General features: G+C 31.4%; 1 protein-coding gene across 1 annotated transcript in view; it reads left to right on the top strand.

Annotated features, from left to right (window-relative positions):
* The first annotated feature begins 233 nt into the window (after positions 1-233).
* LOC107438174 (putative inorganic phosphate cotransporter) overlaps positions 234-19,019 on the top strand; it is a 34,621-nt gene continuing 15,835 nt past the window's right edge. Inside the window, exons 1-6 of the mRNA XM_087160690.1 lie at positions 234-1,199; positions 5,513-5,727; positions 8,952-9,188; positions 12,034-12,217; positions 15,873-16,000; positions 17,996-18,145. Of these exons, the coding sequence (XP_087016816.1) occupies positions 1,061-1,199; positions 5,513-5,727; positions 8,952-9,188; positions 12,034-12,217; positions 15,873-16,000; positions 17,996-18,145 (1,053 nt within the window). The 5' untranslated portion in view covers positions 234-1,060. The remainder of the gene's footprint in view (positions 1,200-5,512; positions 5,728-8,951; positions 9,189-12,033; positions 12,218-15,872; positions 16,001-17,995; positions 18,146-19,019) is intronic.

The raw sequence follows: 19,019 nt of genomic DNA, 5'->3' as shown, positions 1-19,019 counted from the left end.
GTATCACAAGAATATTTTTTTAAATTTTATATTACAAAGTTCATAATTTGAACAATAGGAGTAATTTAATTTATAATAAATTTATATCTCATTGCAAGGCAGGTAGTGAAATTTATTATGCGCAAACTTAAAAGATATGAATCTTTTCCTTCTCTTTTCTTACATTATTTACGAGATCGTATACTACATACCATTCAATATAACAAGATAAAACTCTAAGACAGTGCAGACTGAAAGATAAGGACTCGAGTAACATAAGCTATGTCTGAATTATAAGTTAAAACGTTTCACAATTTCTTTCTAACTTCTGAGACTTCTTAGAAACTTTAATAAGAGTAGATTGAGTGAAACGAAATTAATATTAGAGTTCATGAACTCAAATGAATTCGTTGGAACAACTAAGTGGGCAAAGGAAATGAAAAAGTGACAATCACAATTAGAAGAGCTTTCGTTTTATAAAGACTCGTGCCTGAGTCTCATTTTTTTTAAAACCTCCAACGAAAGCTGCAAATAATGACGTAAATCGAAAACAATTGCGAAATCAAAACAGCAATAATAATAAATGCAAGCGGTTTAAACAGAGTCGTTAAAGTTACTCGAATCGTTCAGGTATAAGAAATCGTCTGCGGATGTTTAAATATAATGTGTTTGTTGGAATTTAAAGCTGGTGTGGAACTATTTTATTAAAAACAACTACCGATGAACTATTTTTATACTTTAATTGCGCTTCACGCTTCATAATTTCGTTCGATAGCTTTTCTCTGCATTCCACATTGATTTTTTTATGTTTCGTCATTATGGCGAAAACAAAAAGATAAGATCCTCAAAAACGTATTTTAAAACAAATGACGAAATATTCAGCTCCGGTTTTTTGCGTTGTGTTGAAAATGTGATAATCGTCGTGCTCTTTTTAAGATATCGTTCACTTTAAAATGTTTCGTCAAAATGCTCACCAAAGCTAGTAAAATTTATACAAAAGAATTGAAGATTGCGGTTGTGAATTGAAGATTTCCAAAAACTATTTGATTCAGTTTCATAAAAATCATATCAGTCAATTATTATGGCTGACACAGCGGCTGATATTATGCCACCTTCACCAAGAACGAATAGATATAACATTTGTGAAAATGTTCTTAATGACTCAAAATCGGACCTTGCGATAAAGGATGAGTCATTGCCAAATTCATCAAATCCCTCAAGTAAGTGACTTTAAATATATATTAATATCTAAAATAGAAAAAATGTATGAAAATTGTCATATATTAATAATTACTCAGCATATATTTATTGCATACTTTTATGTTTAATTATACTATATATGGTACCGGCGCTTGTGCTTAAAATATATATATACATATATATATAAATTTTGTGGAGCTAGGAGTCACGATATTACACCTAATCAGGAAACTCTAATCATTATCCATACCTCACAAATGAAAAAAAAAATTTTTTTGATGGTCGCAGTATCGAAATCACGAAATCATTTGCTTTTTCGCCAATTCTACAACAATGAGTGCTTACCAACTATGCATGGTAAAGTTAATAATAGCTTAAGAAAAATACAATTAAGTTAATGCATTAATAAATTAAGTTAATACATTAAGAAAAATACAAAGAAAACAAAGTAAGAGGTAAAAAATAGATAAAACGTTAAAAAAAATCATAGATCAGTATAGATAGATTACTAAAACAACACTTAACACAACATTTATATTTGTTGTGAAAATAATTAAATGCAATATATCTAATTTTCTTAGTTAAAAAAAACTTAAAAGGACTGATCAAAAATGTTAAGAATCTTAACCGAAATTTTAATTTTTCCATTCTTGTTTGTCTTTTTCTAAGCCAGGTAAAGAAACAACCATTAACCCCTTGGGGACGGGTGATTCAGAAAAGCATTCGTACGAAATCAGAATCAAGTTGTAATTAAATAAAAAACGGTAACTTAAATGTAGTCGTTGCTAATTTGACAGACTTACTTTGCTTTTAATTTAATTAGTGTTAGTTTAATCATATATATAATCAATGTTAATTCAAAGTATAACTAAATAGTTTTATTTTGAACAAAGTAACGGTGAAATAAATAAATCAAACAATTATAACTCCGCCCACAAATAAACTGCTGAAGAATTACTTTGATTACTAGTTTTATCTTTTACCCTGATTGATACGGTTTTATGCTGTCACGTATTTGTGACAGTCGGCGTGATAGGGTTAAACCATTAGGAAAACAAACTTTATTTTCTTCGTAAACGTTAACGTACATAATAAGTTTCATTGTCTTTGATGTTGCGAACATATACTACGTACCTGCCAACTTTTAATCCCTTCCATTATCATTTTTCCCAGTGTTATTAAAATGGAATTAAAACTTCGATTTAGAGCAAACAAATACGTTGTATTTGAGAAAACTTAGGTTGACAACCATGATATTTATTTTTGTAAGAATAGTGGTGATCAAAATGATTTAAAAATTAAGTTTATAAAAGAAAAAATAGTATATATTTACTAGCACTTTAAATATGAAAATAAAATCTATTGGAAAATCCGGAAGAGTTTGCATGTATGATATTGAAATGTTACTTAGCTTATTCAAAAAATGTATTAACCGGTTAACGCCCAGCGTCATATATATAGGACAGTTCCTTTTTTCAAAGACATTCATTGTGGTGGGAAACTTTTTTCAGCATTTTCATTTATCTGGGTAAAATAAAAGATTCTCAGATACCACAATGATTTAGTTATTTCTGATTAGATCTAGAATTTTAAGGACATACCTACCAACTCTTCCGGAAGATTTTATTTTCATATTTAAAGTGGTAGTAAATATATACTTTTTTTTCTTTTATAAACTTAATTTTTAAATGATTTTGATCACCATTATTTATTACAAAAATTAAGCACATATATTAATATGCGTTACTATCATGGTTGTCATCTTAAGTTTTCTCAAATACAATGTATTTGTTTGCTTAAAATTGAAGTTTTAATTCCATTTTAATACCACTGGGAAAAATGATAATGGAAGGGATAAAAAGTTGGCAGGTATGTAAGGAGTAAGTACTTTTTGATCTATCAATAACTTTTTGAATGCCCTAACAGTAGAAAAACCAATTAATTTCGATAATATATTATACCACTTTTTTCATAAAACCACTTTTTGTATCATTTCAGAATATAAATTCGGGATAAAACGGGTTAATAATTATTTTATCCGTTAAATATCTTGGAAGTTCCCTTAAATATCTGTGGTTTGCAACACTATTTTTCATGAACTTTGAAATTTGCTAAAATGAAAAAACTAATTTACCACTTTTTATATTTAATCGTACATAATAATTCAATAATTTCTTTTGGATTAAGTAATTGTTGGCTCTGGTGATTCTCGTCTTTAAAAAAAAGCTAACATTCGTTGGCTTGAGTTTTTAATTCCAGTGTGATAACAATTGTATACCGAATAAGCTTGTTGTCGCGATTGATAAAATTTATAACTTTAGTAAAACGGAGTGAAAATTGTTAGCTTACTTTATCAAATTTTCCATTGAAAATTGCCCAAGATTTATTTAAAATGTGAAAGTGGCGTTGAAAAGTAATGACTAAATCGAGGAAATTCCTAATGCATGCCTGCCAACTTTTACGCATTCGGAGGAAATTTTTATTTCTAAAATTGAAGTGGTAGTAAATTTTATGCTTTCTATATAATCATTGCATTTGTAAACTTAATTTATAATCTTTTTTAATCCACCACTACTTTTCAAAGAAATAAACATATAAATCAATATGTAACACTGATGTTGAAGACTGTATAATCATGTTCAATATACAAGGTATTTTTCTACCTATAAATGCAATTTATAATTCATTTGACTACCACTGGTCAATATCGTGCTTGAAAGGATTGAAAGTTGGCAGGTATGCTAATGATTTGATGATTCGGTTAACGTGAATGTTTTTGCTGGACAACAGAAGCCTTGCACAAGATGAACTCGCACTAAACATAAATCAAATATTTTCAGTCTCGATCTATGCTAGAGGGAAACATTAAGCATTACCAAGACTACGATAGCCTGTTTACATCATTCTCTAATGCCTTTGTCAAATAATGTTTTTTATCACTAAACTTGGCGACTTTCTACTGTTATAAATATTCCCGTTGAATATACTTAACGCTGTTTTTCGAAGCTCTGTTGCCAAAGAAGATAAAAAAAAAGCCACATTTTAAGTGCTTACTCTTGAAGAAATGCGATGATTTTAAACTATATATATATATATATATAACCTTGCAGTCCAAAATTATCTGGGCTTTAGAACAGATAAATAACTTAAATTTTTCCAAAGTTATTAAGCATTTTCAAAAATCGTCAATTAGGGGGTATTTTCCACGTAGGTGAAAATTATCAAAATCACAGTTTTTACAAATTTTTATAACCCCAGGTATTGCAGCCGTGGAGTAAGTTTTTAAATATTAAAAAATTAGACCACAAAGGCTTTTCATTTTTACAAACCTGTGGCTTTTCTCCAGATTGACGTTTTGCATCATTTTTAAAATAAGCGTAGTCTTTTGATAGGCTTAACTTGACCATGAGTAACAGTTGCAAACTCACAACAGTTATAAAAATAGCATATTATTTGCAAAAAAGCATTGTTTCATACTTTCGAAATAATCTTTTCTTTTTCGGCAGTAAAACAATACACATTTTTTGCTAACGACTTGAAAACCCAGTAAGCACTGACGTACTTTACAAACTCTGACTTGTTCAATCTTCTTTGATCTTGTTTCGAAATAATCTTGATAACATGACATTATTACCAGTAGCTAACAAGAGGCTCTGTTTTTCTCGTTAGTATGACCGTGAAATTAAAACATAGAGCTCATTTTTTCTGAAGTTAGATAAATAATTAACGTGTTATAAAATGCTACAATAGTTGGTTCCGTTCTTCAATGCTTCGACAACAATGTTAGCACCCCTGAAGTTGTAACTATCTGTCCTAATAACATTTTAACATGTTGAATGCCATGGGGGTCACCGGTGACCGGCACTGAGTTTGTTCGTAGCACTACGGTTATCACCGGTGACCGAAAAGCCAAGGTTATTAGAAACACATAATTCGAGTAAATGTTTAACTTTTTTTTATATTATTATCATTACTAAAATGGTTTGAAGAAATTAATACAATATAGAACACGAAAAACAGTTTTATTTATAAACACAGAGGTGCCAACTTGCTCCGGACAGCGAATAAATATTTTCTAGTGGTAGTTTATTAATTGTGATTCCTGGTTTAATAAATTCAATTTAACAGATTTTTATCCACCACTATTTCTAAAAAATTCGCAAGCTTATATAATTCACCATTTTTATTAAGCATGATATACAAAACCTTTTACAAACTAACAATATATCTCTAATAATTTCAATTTAGTTTGTACGTAATTAGGCAGACGGGCAAGCCACGTGTAATAATTGAAGTGAATTGATATAATTATGATATATTAACGTTATTTCAGGAACCCTTCGACGATATGTGTTCATAGTGATGGGTTTCTTGGGCTTCTTCAACCTGTATGCCATGAGGGTGAATTTAAGTGTCGCTTTGGTTGCCATGGTGAAGGATCCTTTAGTCTCTGATGACATCGCATCTGCTCAAAGCTCTGTAGCGTGCTTAGATCTTATTAAAGACATTAAATCTCACAATAGCACAGTTCATTTCATTTCACCTGCGGTGAGTTAATATTATCTTTTCATGCTTCAGATTTCTGGATAATTCTCAGTAAATAAAGGGGAAAAAGTTCATTAATCATTTTGAACTAACGAACTAGTTGTTTAAATCGAATAGAAATATCTCCCCCATCGGAACATAAACTAAAACTTCTTACAGGTACCGTTAGTTCTTGAATATTCTAAGCGTTGTCAGGCTCTCTTTCTTTATTTAGCAAAAATTGGGTGCCTAGGCCGCTCAGAGACCTCTAACCCATACGTCATGAAATAATTGTATACAATGATTTAAAAACATTTTGATTTAAGCAACATTATGGTAGCTTTTAAGCGTTTTCTCATATTCTCATATGTGTTGGTTATCTTAGCATCAGCCCCGCTAGGGGCTCCAACTAATTCATCTGAGTGGAAATAAATAATAAATCGCCGAAGCGCAACTGAAAGGTGAAAGTTGGTGTTCAGTATCTTTTACTGAGAGAAAATTAAAATGATTTTGAAGTAGTGAGATTGAACAAACAAGTTTAAGAGAGAGAAGAGTTAAAGCTTTTTACGTTTATTGCTACGATTAGCACTTTGCTGTAGAGTTGGGTATTCCTGTACATCATCCATTGGCTCCAGATTTAGGGGAGCGTAATGATTTTCAGTATTGAAAGCGCCGGCCACAACAGGGGGAGCGAGAGGGTCCAATCCTTCAATTGGCATTTCTCTACTAAAAACGTAGAGGCTATTTTGAAGATTCTCAAAAAAATTATGGGCAGTATTGGTAATAGCTTCATTAAGTTTTTCATATTTAAAGTAAGAGGGTTTTTCTTTCTCCCTGATTCTATCAATCTCATTTTTCGTAATTATCAATTTTTTGAAACTTTCGTTGAGAATATTACTTTCACTAAAATTATGATTTAAGATAAATTCCATAGCGCGAAATAATTCGCCAGTTAATTCACTATATTTGTCAAATAATTTGTCCGCATATCTATACTCATCTTGATTATAATTATCGCTAAGTACTTTAATTTTGCCTAATGAATCATACTCCTCGTCCGCTGTCCTACTTGTACATGGAGCGGGTGTAGTTTCAGTTAAAGTAATAGCGAGGGGGGCTGCGATTTCATCCGTAGACGAAGGAATAATATCCGCGTTTAAAGAAATATCGGTCATGCCGATAAGATTTGAATTAGTGAGAGGAACATTCTCTGAATTGCCGGTATCATCCATGGGGTAGACAAGACTGGTCCCACCCTGTTGTCCCACCCTGTCAATAAGTTGAAGATGAAGAGGTAAAAGGCCCCTTCGGGACCTAAAGGCCTCAGCCAAATCAAGGACGACGATGACTACAGTGCCATAGATTTTTTAGATCATCACATTGCAAAGTTAAATTTCAGATTTTTCGAAAAGACCATAAATTGTGACACCGCAGGATTCAACGAAATTTTTACTTTTGAAAACTTAACAGAAGACATAAACCTCAGACCGATGGCAGCTCATTTTTGCAGTCACGTAATTTTAACTAAATTACAAAATATTTCATCTCCTTTTATTCCAATTGCATTCCAATTACCAGAAAGAACCACCTTAACCGGTTAACGCCCAGCGTCATATATTTAGGGCAGTTCCTTTTTTCAAAGACATTCATTGTGAGGGGACACTTTTTTCCGAATTTTCATTTATCTGGGTGAATTAAAAGATTCTCAGATACCACAATGATTTAGTTATTTCTGACTAGATCTAGAATTAAAAGGAGCAAGTACATTTTGATGTATCAAAGACTTTTTGAATGCCCTAACAGTAGAAAAACCAATTAATTTCGATACCAGCTTTTCCATAAAACCCCTTCTTGTATCATTTCAATATGTAAAGTCGGGACAAAACGGGTTAAAGACCACAATACAAGACGAATGGGAAAAAGGCCGCTAACGGCCCCAAGCACCCAGATATATTTCGATGATGATGATGATGACTACAGTGCCACTGCCCTGTATACATTTGCCCGGTATGCCCTATATCAATGCTTTTGAAGGTCAAGTGCCACTAACCAGCATGCATTTTACCGGTACTCTGAGCACTGATGTTTCTCCTAATCTATCCTCCGCAGATATTAAAATATCAAATAAATATGATAATTGCAACGAATAAATTAATGTCGAATCGGATATAACAAATATTTAAGACATTCATCAAAGCGGATATATGATTGTTGACATTCATCGGCGAAAGTTGACATTATCTTTAGTTCGGTCATTCACTATAACATATACATTATTTAACAGTGAAGATATTTCCCCAACCCCTTTTACCTACAGTTTAACTCACTGGTGGTTTATCAATGGAAAAAGTTTGGAGAATATTTGTCCCCTATACACTAGTTACATATCTAATGACATGAAAAAACAGTTTTGCTATGTGGAGAAAGCAGCATGATAAATACGGCTTTTTACGTAGAAAACTGTCGGTGGATTAAAGTTTTACATATTAATGACTTCTCATCATAGGTCAATCTAAATCCGATGAATTGGTTAATGGCGTTTGGTGCCCATGTGCCGAGATCTATCCTAGAAAAAGTACATAATGTTGAAAAGATTTTTTTTAAAGAAAAAAAAACGAATTATTTTACTTCTCTTGAAAACTAGCTATAAATGAAATTATTTTATTATTAGCTTTTCTTTTTTTCCATCTCATTTCGCTTTTACCATCATAAACGTATTATAATTTTTTCTTATCAGTTCCGTATATCATTTTAGAAGGCTAGAGGTAATTTTGAATTTAGATAGCAATAATCATCTAATATTAATAAAGGATTATGACTTGAACTGCTATACTAACTTGATTCATTTCTGTTTAATTTTTTTAAAAAAGAAGTTCCACAGCGTGACCTAACAACCACAGCCCATGTGAAAGTGAGTTCGTGAGTTAGATCTCAACCCGCTGAAGATTCCCCGTGTAGTAAAAAATGGTGCCTGGTGCACATTAAATCTGTAGTGTCACAAAGTTTCCCATGTCCCCATAGCAAATTACACCTGACTGATCGTTCTCTGGATCAGATCAGAATTATGATCAGCTGAAGTCGTATTCTCTGTGCCACTGAAAAACAAGAAACGCACCTTCTTCCTCAAATTTACATGGTTAAATGAAACAAGCTTGCTGATATTCGCATGTGCCTATAGAAACACCACAACAGAATAACTTTATTTATAATTATCCTTTATAGCATAAATATTTATTGATTTTTTTCAGTCAAGGGGAGGATTCGACTGGGATTCTCAAACACAGCATCTAGTTTTAGGATCATTTTACTATGGTTACTTCCTGACTCAAATTCCTGGTGGCATAATGGCAGAAAAATACAGCGCCAAAGCACTATATGGAATGGGAATACTCGTCACAGCCATATTCACCTTACTCACACCATTAGCTGCTAATTGGAGCGTCTGGGCTTTGGTTGCGGCCAGGACTATCGAAGGCCTTGGCGAGGTATAATAAACTATTATTTTCTAAAGAAAAATACATTTCTACACATGAATGTTGTTATCTGCAATAGGAAGCGCTGAAAGCTCTTGACTGCCTATACTTCCGGGTTGCATGCAACCTAATTTTACACCTACAGTTTCTAAAAAGAGATTTGGAGAGCGCTGATTGGATTTCTCGGCTAAGTCTTGAATGGCTATATTTCATTCTGCTATGCTTGATATTTTAAACATAGAGAGATTTCCGTTCCAAAGCTTTTCTTTTTCAAACTGGAAATGTCAGTTTTTTCGAATGAGAATCTGCCTTCTTTATTTAAAAATGAAATAGGAACTATTTCATCTAACATTTTTACTCTTAGAAGCAATGTTCTAAGTTTAGAAGATTGCAGCAAGAGGGCAAAGGCATTTAGGGAACTGACAATACGGAATGGAGTTCTAGAACTACGAAACATGACGGACAAAGATTCTCACGCAATGGATCTAAATTGCAAGGTTTTTATTAGAAATTTTTGTTCAGCTTGCACGTATCGTAAATTTCATTTTGAAATTTAAAAACAAGATGTGCTCCAAAAATTTATAAATATTTCTTGCAATTTAATATTGGTATTCCTTAAAAAAATTCTTTGCTTACTTCTTAAGGTTTGTTTGCTTTGTTTTGGAATTGTATATAAATAGAATTGTAAATAAATATTATTTGTATATAAAAATAATGTGTTAATTCAATTTATATACAAATAAAAATGTTTCTCAAAATCTCTCTTTAAAAACTGTAGATGTAAGGGTAGGTTAAATGCTTTCGGGTTACTGTGTTTGGTGTGTTTTGAAACCATTTGGCTCACAAGGTGATCATTGTGTTTTAGAAACTCTCTTGTGTAGTATTTCTTCTATACGTACGCATATTTGTCACCTGATTTATTATTTGTGTTTAAAAGGCGAATCGTTAAGAGATCGTCTTTGAAGACTTGTCATTTCAAGAATTATAGCTTGAAAAAAGAATCGTTGTAAAACACTTCTTACCTTGTTAAGAATATACCAAATTCGAAATTTAAACTTAAATGATAAGTTGTAAAATGAACTTAATCTTGCATCTTGAACAAAAGGTTAACACTAACGTATGATGGTACACGACTTGCACCAAGAACAAACAGTAATACACAAGTAAAAAGAGTCCAAATCAGAACCACCAAAAACGCGAGATCTTTCTAAACCGAGCAACCATGTTACCTTTTTTTAACAATAAATCAATAAATAACTAAAACAAAATTTCACTTCAAAATCACCAGAATTACTTAATATCACTAATATCTTATGAAATACTACAGATTTGATATCAGAAATTACATAATTTATTAAATGAAAGCTGTAAAATGAACTTAATCTTGTATCTTGAACATAAGGTTAACTCTACCGTATGATGGTACATAGCTTGCACCAAGAACACACAGTATAACAAGTGAAAAAATAATGAACGAGTAATTAACAAGTAAAAAGAGACTAAATTATAACCGCCAAAAAAGCGAGCTCTTTCTAACCCTAGCAACCATGTCACTTTTTTTAACACTAAATCTCTTAATAACTAAAACAAAATTTCACGTCAAACTCGCAAAAATTACTTAATATCACTAATATCTAATGAAATACTGCAGATTTGAGATCAGAAATTACATAATTTATTTCTTCATTTAAAAACAAAATTACCCGTTAGAAAATATCGCTTTGTAGAATAAGCTTTAGTAAGCAGCTATATACTTTCTAACTCGAAATAGAGCAGGTCAAGAGCTCAAGATTGTTGTTGTGAACATAATAATTCCAAAATTATTTCAAACCCTAAAAATTCAAGAATTTCAAATGCCCACAGTTTTGAGAGATCATTTAAAAAAAGAAAAAGAAATAAACAATACAGAGTTCGAGTGCATGCCCTTACAAAAAAATAAAGTATTTCTGAGGTTGTTTCGAGGTTGACAGATGTAAAAAACAAAATACACCTGAGGTAGATAATGAGACTTTGTTTTGCATCAAAGATAACCTCATTAATAAACCACAAATTCAACCGCATAGATAAATCAAATAATTTTAGTTCAGATCGGGTGAAATTATTATGACCTCATATAAGCGTGTTTGCGTGATATGTAGAAAATATAATCCGTACACCTCAATAACTACCTCCCTAAGGTGGTTTCTTTAAAGTAGCTGTCCATCAACCTCAAAACAACCTCAAGTGTGAATAAAACAAATTCATACACTTTGAATCTACAATTTGGGAGATTAATCTTTTAGAATAGTTTTTGAAATCAACTACGAATAAACCTCAAATCAACATTGACACCTCAGAACAACCTCATATAAACTTCAAAAATACCTCAAATTTTTGTAAGAGCTTGTTTACTTGGACAGTCGCGATTGCTAAAATGCCACAATCTTAAAATTAACAGTCAAAATTTGCGGCACAGAAAAGAGTTAAACATGTTTGTCAAACAAGATAGGGACCAAATATTCCCGGAATGTGCCAATTGTTAAGAAATGGAACAATCATTTTACATTAATTACCATTGAAGTACTTTCTTCTTTCATCTAACGTTCGTATAAATGTGCATCTTTATTTCTATCAAAAGCAGAAATAAAGACCATTTCTATCCAAAGAATATAAATCTATCTTTTTTTGACATTTCTTCGATAAGTTCCTCCTTTTATTATTCTCCAAACGATTCAATTGGTGTTTATATTTTAGTTAGTTAATCATTTCTTAAAATTCCATGTTTTTCGTTATAATTATTAAAAAAAATTTATTCATGCATAATTTTAGGTGTGTTTACTATTTTTATGAGCTACAAAACTTTTTTCCCTACATCCAGGGTGTGACGTATCCAGCTATGAATGTCCTAGTAGGTCGATGGGCAGGTGAAATGGAACGCACTAGTACTCTAACCATGATTTCTATAGGCACCACTATAGGAACAGTCGTCTCTCTTATTGTATCAGGACAGCTGTGTGATAGCACATTTCTTGGTGGTTGGCCATCTGCATTCTATGTATTTGGTGAGACCATTGCTTTATTATTCTTAACACTTAAACCGTTTTACCGTTCATCAATTGCTCAGGCAGAGTTCATACGTTCCTAGTAAAAAGCGGTAGTAATATTACAATAATTTATTTATAGTATTATATTTGTAGCTACCAAAGTATTTTATTTTCTCTATAGAGATCCGAAGCGAATCTGAAGTTTTATATCTCAGATTTTAACATTTTGGTCTTATAACCCTACTGAATATTTATTATATATGCACAGTCAGAACTCAATGATCAACACGAATATTCCTTTACTTCATTTGCACAGCATCGAAACACGACAAAGTTCAAGGTGAAAATGGATGGGAATAGGGTTCAGGAGCCCAGATATTTACCCAAGTGAATATTTTTGATGGTCTTCCATTGATGAACGAACATAATCTTGATGGTAACCCACATAAGTAACCATTATCTCAAAGTAAGAATTCGGACTGATTTATGAGGATCCAACATAAGAATAGCAACTTGTTTTGATGGTTTGTTCATGGTGAATCATCACGAATTTCCATCATATAGTATCTTAGAAATCAAATGTTGGAACGATCATGAACCACCTTCATCCCAATATAGGCATTCGAACTGATTTATGATGGTCCAACATATATATATATATAAAAAAATTTCGATGGTATATTGCTGAAAAGGAACAAGAATTCCCATTAAACCATCAGAGAAATATATAGTTGAAACCATCATGAACCTTCACGAACCTGTTGGTTCATGAGAGTAAAACTGCTCTTGATGGTTAATCATCATGGTTGATACGAATTCTTCTCCAGACCCCAAAGTGATGACGTGAAATATTCTCAGTGGTAGACGGATCATGGATTAGAACCCATAACAAGATAAATATGCGAGGTTTTCCCAACCATGTAACGCGATTCACAGTTAGTTCTATCAAAAAGCCCTCCTCAAAGCTTTTTTTCTTTCAGTGCTTGAGACAGAAGTTCCCGTACATTCTGGACTGGGTTCAAAATTACAAAACTACGGAGATAAAAATTTAGAATGGGGTCGGTTCTTCAGGGCCGGTTATAAAATAAAACAAAACAATAAGAGGTTGATTTTAATGTAATGCACAAAATATGTCACTTTTAACCTCTTTGTTACACGGTGGTTTAACAATGAATCCACTTATTTTTAACCAATATATAACTACTAAAAATGTAAAAAAATTCACCATATCATAAACATTGTGTTTTTATCAATGATGCTATATTTAGTGAAATATAGGGAAAAAGATAGCTTAATGCTGAAAGTTCATACAACTGGGATGCCGCGAGTGGCTAAAAAAGTTAAAAGTGGTGACTAATAAACAGGAAAAATCTTTTAATAAAAATTGAAATTAGCAATTTTTCTATAATATTTCTTTCAGTTTACTACTGAAAGATAATGCAAAGAATGCCATTGCTTAAAACATGAATAATTTGTTATGCGATTCATAGTGGTTGCTTTCATTATGAAATAGATTATATGAATTGATAGTCTCTACCACTTCTTACATTTATAGTCGCCCGTGGAATCCCTGTACAAGGACTGCATTTCTATACTCCTTCCTGGCTAAAATTTTGATCAAAATTTTTGTACGTCGCAAAGGGTTGCAGTATAAAAGTGCGTAAAAATCGAAAGTTTATTTTTTTTAAACTATGTGCATAAAGTAGACTTTAATGTGTTTTATCACGGTTGGGAATTTTTTTAAGACAAAATTCTAATTAGTTATAAGCGTTTTTTGTTGCTTATTTAGAAATAAAATTATTTCTGAAATTCTCTAATAGGAATCAAATGAAAATGCAAGGCATCATATGAAACAGCAAGTGTTTTTCCGTAAAATATGCTAAATGTTTAAAAAAAATTTTAATAATGCAAAAAGAATATTTTAAATTCAAAATATAAAAAATGATCTTTCAGAGATAAAATAAAAAAAATGTTAAATGGGTAATTCAGAAGAGAAAATTATAATAAAAAAATAATCGCTCGGCACTTCAAAAGAAAAAATTTCATAAAATATTTTTTTACAGCTTGATGCTTGGTTTATAACCCTTTGACACAAAATTTTTATTAAGCTTGCTCTTTCATTATTTTATATTAATTTAGCTAAAAAGGAGTGAAAATATTATCTTTAGCAGTTTAATAATTTATGGTTGTGAAATACCGTCGTGTTTTTCTGTGTTAAAGGTAAATTTTTCCAAATACCACTCATTTTCAAGCAATAATCTTTCTGCAATCAGTTTTCTGCTTTCAAGCTGTAGTGTTTTTACAATTTTAGAATATATTTTTAACCAAGATCTAAGTGTATAGTAAAGTGTCTCTACTTATCTGCTAGGCAGGGAGTGGTAGAAAAAATCGTATAATATATTAAAGTTTATCATGCGATAGATTAAAGTCATAAGTCTTTTGTCTTAAGTATTATTTTCAGACACGTAAATATTGTATGTTTATGTTACTGTGAATGACCGAAATCGGTGGTTGTTGACTTCAACCAGTGAATGCTGACAATCACATAGTCGCTTTGGTAAATGTCCGAAATATATACTAGGTCTAGTTAAGTGCCACTGCCAGGGATACATTTGCCCGGTATGCCCTACATCAATGTCTTTTTAAGGTCAAGTGCCACATCTATCCTATGCGATTGTTGACATTCACCGGTGAAAGTAGACTTCTCTAGATTTCGCTCATTCACGGTAACATATATAAACCATACCTGCTAACTCTTCCGGATTTTCTTTTAAGATTTTATTTTCATATTTAAAGTGGTAGTAATTATATACTATTTTTTCTTTTATAATCTTAATTTTTAAATGATATTGATCTCCACTATTCTTACAAAAATTAAGCACATATATTAATATGCGTTACTATCATGGTAGTCAACTTAAGTTTTCTCAAATACAGTACAGAACCCGTTATCCGGAAATCAGAAAACCAAAAAACCGGAACGAAATTCGATAAATTTTCCCGCAATTTAAAAAAAAAAAAATTTTTTTTACTCATAAGATTTTAGGATTTTTCTTTCTTTTTCGAAAGATGTTTACCTTACCATCATTTCAGAAATAATCATTAGTGTATTACCTCATCGTTTTTTCTTATTTTTAAGATCATTTCCAAATATTTTTCATTTTTTAGTTGGGTTTCACACTAAAATAACGGTTTTTTGTAGCGATTCAGAAAACCGGAAAAATCAGTTATCCGGAATAGCGATAGTCCCGATCGTTCCGGATAATCGGTTCTCTACTGTACAACGTATTTGTTTGCTTAAAATTGAAGTTTTAATTCCATTTTAATACCACTGGGAAAAATGATAATGGAAGGGGTTAAAAGTTGGCAGGTATGTATAAACCTATACATTCTTCATAAGCTTCTTCGTTTGAACAAAAAATTGAGTAATCTAAAAATATCAATCTGTAAAAAAAAAGCTGTCATTTTCCAAACAAAATTAATTTTAAATTTGAAGAATTTACTCCCGAATTAGGTAAGAACAAGTATTGGCATAAGTACAACAAATATTTTCTTCCCCAATGTATTAAGGACTGATTTTAACTTCAGCTTTACAAATTACTTTAAAACTATTTTGTTTTCCCTGAATTTACTGGTTTTCTTGTTAATTATTGATTTTTGTTTTCAATTTTAGGTATACTTGGAGTCGTGACTTTCATTCTGTGGACAGTTCTGGTATCTGAGTCGCCAGAAATGGGTCCTCGAATTTTAAAAACAGAGTTAACTGGGTTGCAAACTAATCAGAAAGAATCAGGAATAAAAGTAATTATTTCATCAGAATTTTCTTTGCTTTAGTATATTATCTAAATTGAGAAAGTCAACAACTTATCTGGAAAAAATTAAAAACTGGTAGTAAGAATATTTCGTTTTAATCTTTCCCTCATTCAACATATACTGACGAAAACTATTACTATATATTAATTGACGGGTTGAATGGCCATGGGGATCACCGGTGACTCGCACTGAGTTTGTTCGTACCTCCACAGGGGTCACAGGTGACCGGCGAAGCCAAGATTATTAGAAACAAATAATTCGAGTAAATTTTTTTTTAAATATTATTATCGTTACTAAAATGGTTTGAAGAAATTAACGAAGAATACACAAGAGAAGCCAGTGTAATAATATTAACGAAGAATACACAAGAGAAGCCAGTGTAAGAATAATTGTCCGCCAGAAATGGGTCCTCGAATTTTAAAAACAGAGTTAACTGGGTTGCAAACTAATCAGAAAGAATCAGGAATAAAAGTAATTATTTCATCAGAATTTTCTTTGCTTTAGTATATTATCTAAATTGAGAAAGTCAACAACTTATCTGGAAAAAATTAAAAACTGGTAGTAAGAATATTTCGTTTTAATCTTTCCCTCATTCAACATATACTGACGAAAACTATTACTACATATTAATTGACGGGTTGAATGGCCATGGGGATCACCGGTGACTCGCACTGAGTTTGTTCGTACCTCCACAGGGGTCACAGGTGACCGGCGAAGCCAAGATTATTAGAAACAAATAATTCGAGTAAATTTTTTTTTAAATATTATTATCGTTACTAAAATGGTTTGAAGAAATTAACGAAGAATACACAAAATAATATAGAACACACAAAAGTAGTTTTATTTATATACACCCAGATGCCAACTTGCTCTTGAAAGCGAATAAGTATTTTCAAATGGTAGTTAATTAATTGTGATTCTTTGCTTAATAAATTCAATTTAGCAGATTTTTATCCACCACTATTTTTAAACAATTCGTAGACATATATAATTCACCAATTTTTTTTATATATATATTACGTTAAATCTGTTAAAAAACTAAAAAAATCTGACTATTTTGCAAATTTAGTCTGGAGTTAATTACCGTTTGGCCAAACGGGCAAGCCATGTAAAAGTAGCGTGGCATTTAACGTGTTAAAAAAGTTTTTATTTTGTATGAAACAAAAACCTCCTGATTGATCTTAAAATAGAAATTTTTTTGTAAAGCTCTAAAATGCAATACAGCAAACTAATGATATTTTACAGTTCCACAAACTATGAAGGAAATAAATAAATTTTACTCCCTTACAAGATATGAAAAGACGATTGCAATTTAGGATTTAAGTGATCCTCCTCAAATTACATATATAGTTCCGTTTTTTTTTTTTTTTTTTTTTTTTTATATCAAGTTAAACAAATATGCATTCAAAACTATATAAAAGCTTTTAAAAGTTAGGCACGACGTCAGACAGAAATTTTTTCAGTGTTATCTTTCATGATGTATATCATAGAATTATTAAAATAAGGATATAGTTTCGTAGTCTTACTGGAATCCTATACTTACCACACATTTCGACAAACAAGGAAAGCATTCGTTCTTAAAAGATAAATACTTACTTGACGTTGCAAGCGCACTAGATCTGATTGGACCATTAATGGCCCGTCTTATGCTGACAAGCTCTTAAGGGACTATGTTAAAGGACGTAACATAGTCCCTTATTAATATCCTCTAATAAATTATTAGGAATATATGATTCACCACTTTTTTCTGATATGTTGTGCTAAACCTTTTTAAAAACTAGCAAAATCTGTCAAATATTTTCAAATTTTGTTTGTAGTTATTTACCGTTTGGCCAGACGGGCAAGACATGTAAAAGTAGCGTGGCATTCAACGTGTTTGCGACCATTTTACTGTGGAACAGGGGGCGATTAGATTTTACTGTTTAAATATAAACTCATCAAATCGGGTCCATATTTGTAAATAACATTGTATAATCCTTGTAGAGAGCTCCAATTCCTTGGAAAGCCATCATGACATCTTCTCCAATGTGGGGACTGATTTTGACTCACTTTGGCATGAATTGGGGTTTTTACACTTTACTGAATGAAACCCCACTCTATCTATCCAATATCTTGCATTTTGATATAAAAGAAGTAAGTACATGAACTCAGGAATTAATAATCTTTTACTGTTCGATTTATTCTTTTCAGCTTACTTCTGTACTATTTTCTGCTCTCGTTATAAATTGTGAGGTAGTTCCATGACATCAGGGAAATCAAAATGTTTTGACGATGGAACAAAAACATTTGTAAATGAAATACTGCCAACTCTTCCGGATTTTGCGGAAGATTTTATATTCATATTTCAAGTGGTAGTAATTATATACTATTTTTTCTTTTATAATCTCAATTTTTAAATGATATTGATCACCACTATTCTTACAAAAATTAAGCACAGATATTAATAAGCGTTACTAGCATGGTTGTCAACTTAAGTTTTCTCAAATACAACGTATTTGTTTGCTTAAAATTGAAGTTTTAATTCCATTTTAATACCACTGGGGAAAATGATAATGGAAGGGATTAAAAGTTGGCAGGTATGAAATATATACTGGCCAGCCAAATTCAGTGCTTGCTTTTTGCGAAATATTTAATAGAGTGGTAGACATTTAAAAACCATATATCTCAATTTTTTTTTAGTAATTTTGCCAACAATTTAAAAGTCTTACAAGGAAAGATTAGAACAAAGTGGAGTTGCAGATGAGCTTTTAAATTATTTATGTACAGTGGTGTAGAAAAAAAGGTTAAATGAATATAAAATAATACATTAAAACATAAACTTAGCTACCACTAGAATGAATTCTTACAAAAACGTCTAAAGATGGCAGTCGTGAATATATATTACAGCTTATTAACTGAATTCTTAAATTCGACGTGAAATGAAACCTTTAAAATTTACGACAATCTCGTGAAACAGTTGTCACCACTTCTTAAACTTTTCCAGACCGTGACCACCCTGATAATGTCT

This window comes from Parasteatoda tepidariorum, chromosome 4 (assembly GCF_982258835.1).
Source record: "Parasteatoda tepidariorum strain Cologne lab strain chromosome 4, Ptep-v5.0, whole genome shotgun sequence".
Taxonomy (NCBI): Eukaryota; Metazoa; Arthropoda; class Arachnida; order Araneae; family Theridiidae; genus Parasteatoda; species Parasteatoda tepidariorum.
This window is presented reverse-complemented; position numbering and strand designations above follow the sequence as displayed.